This window comes from Chlorocebus sabaeus, chromosome 22, assembly GCF_047675955.1.
Source record: "Chlorocebus sabaeus isolate Y175 chromosome 22, mChlSab1.0.hap1, whole genome shotgun sequence".
NCBI lineage: Eukaryota > Metazoa > Chordata > Mammalia > Primates > Cercopithecidae > Chlorocebus > Chlorocebus sabaeus.
Genome location: NC_132925.1, coordinates 13,468,093 through 13,479,886, shown reverse-complemented (window position 1 = coordinate 13,479,886; position 11,794 = coordinate 13,468,093). Strand labels below are relative to the sequence as shown.

Sequence of the window (11,794 nt, the reverse complement as noted above, 5' to 3'; positions counted from 1 at the left end):
AAGAAAAAGCAAAGAAGTAAAAGAAATGCAAAAACTACACCTATATATGTCTCATGAAGTTCAACACAAATTGCTCTACAAAATCATAGGAAATTGAATTCAGTAATTTATTAAATGATCATACACCATGAAAAAATTTGAAAAATTTCAACACTTGTTCATGAAAAAAATACTCTCAGAAAAATTGAAATAGAGGGGAATATCTTCAACTTGATAAAGAATATCTACAAAACTTTCAACTAACATCAAACTTAGGGGTGAAAGATTGATAACTTTCTTCCTAAGACTGAGAACAATGGAAAGATGTCTGCTCACAACTTAATATAGCATAGGAGGAGAAATTCTAGCCACAGTAATAAAGAAAGAAAAAGAAATAAAAACACATACAGGTGGAAGGGAAAAAAGTAAAAATTTCACAATTTGGGGTTGGCATGGTTGTCTACATAGAGAAATCCCACAGAATCTACAAAATAAAAACTTAGAACTAATGTATGAATGCAACTAGGTTGTAGAATATACAACCAAAACCAAGAGAATTAATCACATTTCCATGTACCAATAATTAACAGGTAGAAACCTAAATTAAAAATATAATACTAGGGCCAAGAGTAGTGGCCCACTAGTGTAATCCCAGCACTTTGGCAGACCAAGGCTGGTGGATTATTTAAGGCTAGGAGTTCCAGACCAGCCTGGCCAACATGGTGAAACCCTGTCTCTACTAAAAATACAAAAATTAGCTGGACAGAAGTGGTGCACACCTGTAGTTCCAGCTATTCAGGAGGCCGAGGCAGCAGAATAGCTTGAGCCTGGGAGGCAGAGGTTGTGGTGAGCCGAGATCATGCCACTGCACTCCAGTCTGGGTAACAGAGTGAGACCCTGTCTCAAAAATAAATGAATGAATAAATAAATAAATAATATATATGTATATCTGTACACACATATATATAATACTAGTTAATTGTGCCAAAGTAAATTAAGTACTTAAGTATAAATTGAAAAAAACTTGTATAAGATCTTTATGCTAAAAATTTCAATGCTAGTGAAAGACACCAAAGAAGACCTAGATAAACGAATATGTGTGGATTGAAAAACTCAACATTGTAAAGGTGTGAATCCTCCCCAAATTATATATAGTTTTAATGAGAAACCTATCAAACGTGGCCATTTTTCATAAAATATTCATATAAGCTATGATCTCAATTTCAGAAGAACCTTTTGATTGTTTAATGCCTAGCTGTCCCGAGTGTTCTATGCTGTGTAGTCATTCCTAACCAAAGGAGGATGAGGGTAAGGGAGTTGATTTCTTCTCTCCTAAATAAATCTTAAATGTGGATATTAAAATTTTTTTAGAGTAAATCTTTTAATGAGTGTATATTAAATTTATTCATTGCTCTTAACAGCAAAAATTGAAAGGAGTGTTTTGGAGGAAAAAATTCTCTGTGGGTCTCTCATGTTTCTGTATTATCTTTCAAGCAGAGGCACTGTCCTCTTTTCCGCATTTTCTTTTCAAAGATATTTGTATAGTAAATAACCTATACATAAATAAAGACTTAGTACTTCCCTTTGCAGCAAATGGTAAGTTTGTTAACTCTCCGATATGATAAAGACATTTCTCTCTGAAGAAATCGTTAGGCAGGTTTGCAGCCAATTATAAAATATTGTAGTTCCTTAAACATGAGTTTCCTTTCCTTCAACAAAACTCATTGCATATGCAGGCAAGACTTGGCTCTCTTTGTAGAACTTTGTAGAAATTAGGCCTTGGGGAATTCGTGTGTGAAATGGTGACACTGGATACTGCTACTGCTGTGAGTACCAAACTGTTATTTGTCTCTGACCCAGAAACCTCATGACATCTGCCAACATCCATGAAAATGTGGCAGACCAAATTGTTGACTTGTAAGTAGGGTAAAATCTCACACCCTTCCTCTTTCTCCTCTCCTCCCTTTAGATGTCTGTACTTGGAACCAACAACCACATTGTGAAGCCACGTGTGAACTTAGCTGGATCCCTGATAACAGCCAACACCAATAACCAGATAGGCGGGCAAATAAATATTCAGGAGAATCCAACGCCAGAGTTTGAGTCTTCCATCTGAGGTTTAGGCAACGTGGAGCAGAGACATGCTTTCCCATGTATAAACTCCTGACCTGCAAAAAACATGAAATAAGTGATTTTGTTGTTGTAAGTCACTGAGTGATACTATACAACCATAGTGTCTCATGTTATGCAATCATAGCTATCTTAAAAGGGAAAGATTTCTTAGTTTGCTAGTCTTATCCCTGGCTTTGGCATTTATTAATTCTTTAAGTATTAGTAAGCTGGATACTAAATAAATATATGTGTATATATATAAATAAATATATGTGTATATGCATCTATAAATATATGTATATATGTATTTGTAAGTATATATAAACATGTATATATGTATTCATAAGTATATATAAATATATATATGTATTTATAAGTATATATAAACATGTATATATGTATTCATAAGTATATATAAATATATGTATATATGTATTCATATATATGTATTCATATATGTATATAAGTAATCCATTTAATAAATATGTGTATATGTGTATGTAAATATATATATTTCTCTTTCTCTAGAGTAGGAAAGTGTATAATAGGATTCCTTTGTCATCCATAGTGATTTTACATTATAAATGTGTGTTATTCAACAATTATGGGTTTATTCTACATGCCGAGCCCTGAACTTGTCTGTGTTAGATAAGACTTACCTCTACAAAACTTTCTGTTTCAGAGAAACATTAATCTAAATGGAAAGCAATTGGACGTTGCACAGAATCTATGCTACAATTGTTGAAATAGATAATATTGCTTATTTGTCCTCCAACAATACATTTAATATTCATTTAACAAATACTAATTGTATGCCTACTAACCTATTGTATACTAGGTACTCTGCTAAGCACTTGATAAATGAACCATCACACTAGGCTAAGAATTAATGTCATGCCACAGCCTTTAATGCTCAAATGATCCTCAAACTGAACCCATTAAACTAAGAAAAATATTCTGTTGCAAAAATGTCTTTAAAATTTTGAAAATATCGACAAATTAATCTATTTGATTCTGCAGACAAATATTAAACTTTCGTGTATTCAAACTTAATTTTATTACCCTAAGATACTGTTATGATTTCAATGTTCTAACTTCCATAGAGTATGTTATGTGTATGTGTATGTGTGTGTGTGTGTGTGTGTGTGCGCGCGCGCGTGCATAATCTCTAGAGTCAGAAACATGAAATTGAGTATTAAGGGCTCTCCAGACCAAGATAAATAATTATATTGGCAAATTGAGCCTTCTCTAAAGGATTGTATCCAAATGAATTTTGAGTAGAGTCTGTTTCAATTTTTGCATTGCTGAGTTGCTGATATGAAATATATATTTATTATATGAAGCATACCTATGGCAGTTAAATTTAGATAGTGTTATCTGTAACAATTTGTATTGGCTTCCTCCCAAGGCTTTCAATTTGCCATGTATGAGAATAAATGAGAACCATATGAAAGTCAATAAGTTCTTGATAGTACATGACATTCTGTATTCTCTCATCCTTGATTTTAGCAACATTCCAAGGGTTTGACTTCCATCACTGAGGGTGATAGCCTTCAAAAATATAAAGGTTTTTTTCTTGGCTTCAGATAAGAATCCTAAACTTAACACACGTCCATAAATCATTGGTGTGGAAATCTGTCAGAAAATAGCACAAGAGTACTATTTTTTCCTTGTGGTATTTGGTGTTTCCAAATTAGATTATTTGTTGAATGTTCAAGGAACATGTTTGCTTGAAGGGTTCACCATATGTCAAGGAAATCTCATGCTATTGAAATGGAGTTCTCAGAAACGAAATCAAGGATAACTGCCTGTTCCTTCCTCTACCATGGTAGTGACAATCAAAGGATTTTGCAGAACTGTATCTCTCCTAGCAGAGTTACTGAATTACAATTGCACATTGAAAAGTGGAAAATAGAGACTACCCAGAATCTTAATTCTGGAATACTTTTTATAATTGTCCTTCAGATTTTATCCTCAAGTTGTAATATTATACCGACAGCTAATAAAGTATAATAGTTCAGAACAAGAGTTCTGGAGCTGGTTTTGACTTCAGTTCTTCTACTTGCTAGCTGTCTGACCTTGTGTGATTATCAGCTACTCTAAGTTGCAACCTATAAAGTGGATAACAATATACTTATTTCATTAAGTTCTTGGAAAAATTAAATCAAATAATATATGTTAAGGGCTTTGTACATAGTAAAAGTTAAATGAACGCTAATTATAATTCTTTAGAAAAGTTAAAGTTTATATGTCTGTGTACATACACGTAACAGGCACATCAAACAACTTTCTTTTATTATGACTATTACTAGCATTACTTTATTTCTAAGTTAAATGGAAAATTACCTTTCTTCAGAGAGGATAGATGATAGCCCACTTTGTTGGAAAATGCGATTCAATTACGACTATTCTTCATCAACATGTAACTGAGTTTTCCCAGAGAATTTCAGGGTGAGGACTTCTGCAAAAGTCCAAACTCTTCATTTTACGGCACATCTAACTCCACCACTTATTTTCCCAAATTGCATCTAGAGCCTGTGTGTCAATAGAATGTGCATCCCAGAAGCCTCATAAGGGTAGCTTTTAGTAGGCATGTTGACGTTCTTTGTACATAGTGAGAAAGTAGAAAGGATCAGAAAAGCTTTGGCATTTACCTTGTTAAATTTTTATAGCTAAGCTCTGGTTCAAGGGTCTATTGAAACAACTTAACTGCACTAAGAAAAACGGGAGCATTGAGACCAATGAAATGAGTCCACAAAATTCTATGAAAATGAACCAGTTCTAGCAGAGATCAGTATATTCCATGATTCAAGATATATAACTAGAACATTAACTAGCTTTACTGAGCTGAAGGATATTTACACTTTTTCCTATGGGGAAAAATAATCAGATACATCTCCATTTGTAATGTTATCAAACATTGTTTTAATATATTAATTGAACTCAAAACATTTTTTTCTTTATTATCTACCAGGAAAAATTGCAATAGGTGATGCAGCAACAATGGTTTGCAAAGCACAGTTCAAGGCGTCATCAGCCAGAAGTAAAGATGGGGCATGAAGAATAAGCAATCTGGGTTAAGATCATGTGTGTCAGTATTAAGTACAGGGTTCATACTGCTGCATGAGGAAAGGTTACCTAACCCAGTTTTTAGGGATATAAGAAGACTTGAAGAATGAGTAGAGATTGGCTAAGTGATTCTAGATAAAAGATCAAAAAGGTGAAAGGCTATGATGCATTAAGAAAGTGTGGAATACTCAGCAAACTACAAGTGGGTCAGTACAGTTGTATAGAGTGTAAGGAGTTAGTGGGTTAACCAGAAAATAAGGAGAGAAGCAGGGTTTTATTAAGGATAGGCCTCATGTGCCAATACCAAAGAGTAGTCTGTATTTTAGAAATAAAAAGTTGGCAGCTGCAGGGTAAGTTCAGTGTGTGTGTGTGTGTGTGTGTGTGTGTGTGTTCATAATTAAGTGGGTTATAATTTAAATATATAGAAATTTTTCACAAAGACTCAGATTAAAGATTCTCTTGAAAAATCAAGAATTAATATATACCCCTACTATGTACCTACAAAAACTTAAAAAAAATAAAACCTAGTTTCCTTAAATCTTAAAAACAAAGAAAAGGAAAAACCAGGATTTCACACTGGATTGGTGTTGTCTTACACCTGAGAAGTTTGTTTTTAGTGGAAGAAAAGGCACTTTTACGGGTCACCACGGTCTTCACTTGCTTCACTCGTTTATATAACCTGCCAGGTCCCTGAGGCATTTGAGTTTGCAAGCCTCCTGAGGAGGAACTACAACATTAACTTTGCTATATTAGTCTGGCTGCATATTGAAGAGTAGGTTGAAGATATCAAGACTGGAATCAGGGGCACAATTTAAGAAATTCCTTCTGTAATTCAGAAATGTAATGAGGATCCATCAGAGATTCTGCTGGGCAATAGGAAAAAGGGATGAGAGTGAGCATTTCTAAGGTGGCATTGTTAGGGGATCAGTTAGACAATGAAGAAAAGGTAGAGGGAAAAATAAACAATAACATTTTAGTTTTCCAGGTGAGTCAACTTGAGAGTCGTCTAAGTTTAAGATTTTCAGGAATCAGACACAGAATTAAATCTGCAAATAATTTTTGCTAGAAATGCCTGGGAAGCATTGGAATAAGGTTTAAGAGAATACACAAGGAGCTTTCAGATAGAAATAGAGGTCTGACACCTATAAAAGGAAAGAGTGAAGGAAGGAAAATTGAATAGTAAAGAGCTCAGTCTGCAGAGAATGCCTGAGCAAGCTTCAGTTAGGATGATTAGAACATGAGATACAAGATTGCTTGTTAAAGGGATTTACCACTTGAGAAGAAATGGCCTGGCCCTAGTACTTCCACCATACTCAGTCACTGACAGGCGTTAACCAAGGTAGAGCATGGACCGCTAAAAATATGTTGGGGATTTTGAAAATGTAGCAGCTCACAGTTGTCAGCTAACTGCTCTCTTGCAATAAGCTCTCTTGAAAGGAAATCTGAGCAGTGTACTCACATAGCTGACAGGTACCATTAGTAGAAGTATTGGATTTATGTAATAAGAGAAAAGAATTACAAATAGTTGCCTACAGAGAAAAAGAAATTGGCGCAGTTAGCAAGAAACTGGTATTTCTCTGATAAGCTTTTTGGAACAATCTGCCTCTGACATATTATTTATGTTAAAAGGAGTTGTGACAAAGATTGCGATGTAAATTCCAGAAACTTTCCATTTTTATTTAGGCACACTGTCAGACTACTTTCTTTATGTTCTCTTGCAGTTAAGTATGGCAATGGGGTTGAGTTGCAGCCAGTGGAACCAGAGAAGTGGTATCTACCACTTACAAGCAGAGTTCATAAAATGCCCCCAAATGATCCTCTCCTTCTTTTTCCCGGCTGGAAGTAGAGGATTTCAAGGCTCCACAAGATGGAGAAAGTGTGGGCTCCTAATTATTGCAAAGAAGGACACCTGGCAAACACCTACTTTGGATTATTCTGTGTTAAAAAAGATATTTTTATTATTTTTAAGTTGATAATATTTGGAGACTTAACTATGTAACTAGCATTAACCTAAGAGGTGTTCCAAGAAAAATATATTTCTATATAGGACACACATAAATATTTGTAATGTAGATCTTTACATACTTTCAGAGACATCTTTCCATATACATTTTTACTCTGGAATTCTTTTTCCTAAAGCTTCAGATTCTCATCCCCAATACTTAGAAACCAAGTTTGGCTTACACTATATATTTTACAAACCCATGACGTTAAGCTGACTTCTCCTAATTCTCTACTTTGACTAATGGTGCCATCATTTCCACAGACACTCAGGACCTAAATTTTTAGTTTGCTTTGATTTCTGTCTTTTGAAGCATTCTCAGAACAAATCAGTAAATCGGTAAATTTTGTTAATCCTCTTTCTTTTATGTATTTTTGTATACTTTCCATTCTTCACATCTCTATTACCACCATCCTGGGGTAGATGTATAGCGTCACGCATAGAACACCAAAATAGATTTCTAACATCACATAGTCTATTTGACCTAGTCGTCTCCAAGCCTCTTTTGCAAATTGTCATTGTCACTGTCCCCAGATCATTGTGGAAATTATAGTAGCTATTACATGATGGGAGGAACACAGAATAGGAAGATTCCAGTTTGAAATATCTATCTACCTAGTCGGGTGACCTTGGGAGGGTGACTTGGACATTCTGAGCCTAGAGTCCCTTCTCACATAAAAGTAGCTAATCTCCATTCACAGAACTGTTGCAAAAGATTTAATAAGGTAACTTGTAAATGATGATAGCAAAGCAGCTGGCTCATGATAATGCATACTATGTATTTACCGAATGAATAAATACATTATTTACCTCTTCTCTTCCCCTTAACTCATCTCCTGCTTACACGGTATTCTCTACTCCACTCAACTTGACCAAATGCTATTTCTCCTTCAAAGCAAACACAAATCAGACCTGATTTTTCAATCTCTTCCTAATCACTTCCTTCTCTATGGGAATGTTGATCACTTATTTTATTTGCATATTTTTGAATTCGCTTTGATTGATTTTCATATGTAATCATTTTCTTTAAGTGGACTGCAATGACAAGGGACCTATTGTATACAAAGTATCAGGTGTGCCTTAGTATGTGGCTTGCAGTTGTACTTTATTTATTATTTATTTTTATTTTTACTAGTTTTATCGGACCTGACCAGAATTCCTTTCTTCGTTTGTCATAAGCAGCATTCTGACTTTCTGTTGGACATAAAGTACTTTTATACCACGAACCGCTGAAGAGCATCACTTTCATATAACCCCACACACTATCTCCAAGGGCAAGCACAGGAGCCAGTACTTGCCAATCCGAGGGATTCATTCTCCAGCCCAAAATCATAGGGCCTGTGACCCAAGAAAGGCCTCGTGACCTCTGCTGGAACTAGAGAGACAGTGATTCTTTCACAGGAGTTGCAATGCAGAATTACATTAAAGAGAGTAGTATTTTTCACCCTGTAGAAAGACATAGCTTGCAAATTAACCCAGTTGGAAGAAAAATAGGGCCAAGGGAAGAAGACAAAGAATCAGAGAATTAACCCTGTTGACATTGTTTGAATTACTGGTTCAATCTGTGTCTGATCTCTTAGCTAGGGAGTTTATCCCCAGATAATTCTGTCACTTCTAAACATTTTCTTTTTTAGAAAATTAATACAATTTAATTGTTTTCTGTTATTTGTAATCAAAAGAGAACTGCCTATTACAGTTGTGTTTATTAACTTCGAAATAATATTTACTGATTATTTTTCTGGTTCATTCATAATGAGATGTAGACCAAAAATATGTGGATTACACAATGTCAATCTCTCCTCACTAATGGAGAATAAAAACCCAGAAGCATATTTTTTGTGACTTATGTAAATTTCATTATTTTGCTTTTAAATAAGCACATATTTTTATATATTTTTTAAAAAACTAAACTTCAAAGACCACTTCTGTATTCCAATCTGTAAAAAATATTTTCATTATGTTTATTATAAAAATATAAATGTTTCCACTACAAATCATTTTACATTAGTAAGAGGCCATCTACATTGTACAACATAAACCGAGTAATATTTTGAAAAGACAAGTTGAAAGTAAACACATACTGCCAATCATATCACATTTATACATGGCTTGATTGATATTTAGCACAGCATAAACTGAGTTATCAGAAATAAATAATATATGCAAATCAAATTTAAGATCCAAAACAGATCATACGGTACGTAACATCGTGAAGGCGTTGTGACCTTATGTTTACTGAAAGTCAATGCAGTTCCTGTACAAAGAGATGGCCATAAGCATTCTAGTACCTCTACTCCACGGTTAAGAATCGTACACTTATGTTTACATATGTACAGGGTAAGAATTGTGTAAAGGAAATGTATGAGAGGTCAAGTAGAAAAAGATTAACAAAATGAAGAACAGTATATGGTGTATACAACCTCTACTTTCAAATGGAAATCACAGCCAAAATAAGTGAAACAGATTCAACAATCCTCAACGTCTATCAGTTTATAAAATGCACGGGTTTTGTTGAGTGTGCTCAGAATAGTCCCCAAAAAAGCCAATATTAGTACGGGAAAAAATTAGATTGACACCATATTCCGATCTCATTCTAACACTCCAAACACAAAATACTTGATTTAAAAAAATGTTTTCTAACTGCTGAGAGCAGGTATAATGAAATTTGTGATTAATTTTATAATCACAAGTGTATTTTAAAAAACGTCATGCTCTTATATATCCAATACAGAATTCTAGTAGCCTGATTTGACTAAGGAATATTGCCAAGATTTGAGAAACAATCTTATATCTGAAGGAGCACAATCTAAGTCTTATTACACTAAACCTACAACAGATTAGCACTTGTGAATTTTGATCTGTGATTGTAAGCTGTGTTTCATTAGTGTTCCGTTTTGCATAAGAACATTAAGTTTGCAGCATTGTTTTATCCATTCTGTTCTTGTGATGTATGCATTTCTTATACTCAAGATCGTATCAGCATTAGAAAGAGTATTTATAGAGCTACAGTGTTGCTTCAGAATATATTACTAGCTAGATATCCACCAGGTACATCTTTTCAAAATTACTGAGCAAGCTCATAGTTAGCCTTTATGTAATAGTAAGTCTAATCCCTGTGATGAGAAATCTCTCTCCTGCCTACACATTTGAGGCATTTGCTAGATGACCAACTATTCTGAAAATGCTATATCCAGTAAATTCAAAGCAGTACACCAAAACTGCACCATGTGCATTGAAGTGGAAGACTCTTAAAGATAAGGATACCTGGCACTAATGATCACAATAATTAATTAATTCACCTAAACACCAGTGATACAGAGGAGTAGTTCTGTTATCGTCATTCTCTATAAGCAGTTCAGCAAGTTTAAGCAACAATAGTAAGTGACTTTTCAAAGCCAGTGAGCAAGTAATTTTTTTTTCACTCATGCATTGGCCTATATGCTGTGTTGCCAATTAGTGCAGCAATCTATATAGGATTCCAATTCTCTCCAGTGTAGCTATTCTCGGAAACTCTAACCCAGCTCCTTCACTAAAGGAGGGAGTTGATAGGCTCTAAGCACCAGAGCAGGAAAGGTATGTTATCTGGTTGAAAAGCCATTGCATACAAGCTAGTATATTACACTAAGTTGTGAGCATACAGTTTATAATAAATGGAGAGGCAAGAATGATTAGGATAACAGACTATGAGAGATTTGCTTAGTGTATGAACAGGAAAAGTATTTCATTTTTTAAAAATATATGTAAGTGGATGTTTCAAAAAATCTGAAAGAAACCCATCATTATCTGTGTCTAGTTAGACTGCTGACAATCTGAGAGAGCATTTGGCACTTGGCTGTAACAAATCCATATTAAATCATCAAGGCATAAATAGAAAACAATAAAAACAATTCAAAAGAAAATAAATATGTACTTTTTTCAAAAATTAAGACATTTCTTTACATGATATACTTAAGGAAGCTAACAATTTTAAAATGTATAGTACTTAAAACAACTACAAATTTCTTCTCTATATGCTTTAAACAGATAAAAGAGAATAATGCAGTGATAAGGTAGTAAATATGGCCAGATAGTTTGAGGTATAAATTCCTCTATGTTGCTTGCTTTAAAAGAAACAAAATACCTGTTACAGATTTCCTCTGTATATAAAAATATTACAAGTCTTTTCTTTTGTGGCTATACCTAAACAAAGCCACCATGTCCGTTTTGTTATTTCACTTGTTTTGATTTTATGATAGTCAGTTTATGATCAATGGCTATATGCTAGTTCTTCACCATTTTACGCTGAAGAATTAAATTTAATCCATTAACTAATATTTAAAAAAGCAATTACAAAAAAATACCCCACCCACCCATCCACTAAATGATAGGGGAAAATAAAGAGTTTTTTATTCCATTTTAAGGCATTTGTACTCATATTTGAGTGTCTTATTGGACTTGGAACTTCCACCAGTATCTCCAGCATTATTGTCTGTCTGCAGGATGATGCTACACCTTCCACAGCCACCACTCCTTCCAGAAGTAGTGCTTTACACGGGAACTGGGCTATTCTTTGATTGTGTTTCTAGAGCTGTAATGCTACTGATGATCTTCTTCTGTGGCCCAACCACCGTGACACCAACCTTTTTCATGTCA

At 34.3% G+C, this 11,794-nt stretch overlaps 1 protein-coding gene across 1 annotated transcript in view; it reads right to left on the bottom strand.

Annotated features, from left to right (window-relative positions):
* Positions 1-9,104: 9,104 nt before the first annotated feature.
* Positions 9,105-11,794, bottom strand: part of EPHA3 (EPH receptor A3) — a 357,317-nt gene continuing 354,627 nt past the window's right edge. The window contains exon 17 of the mRNA XM_007986149.3: positions 9,105-11,794. Coding sequence (XP_007984340.1) covers positions 11,689-11,794 — 106 coding nt within the window. The 3' untranslated portion in view covers positions 9,105-11,688.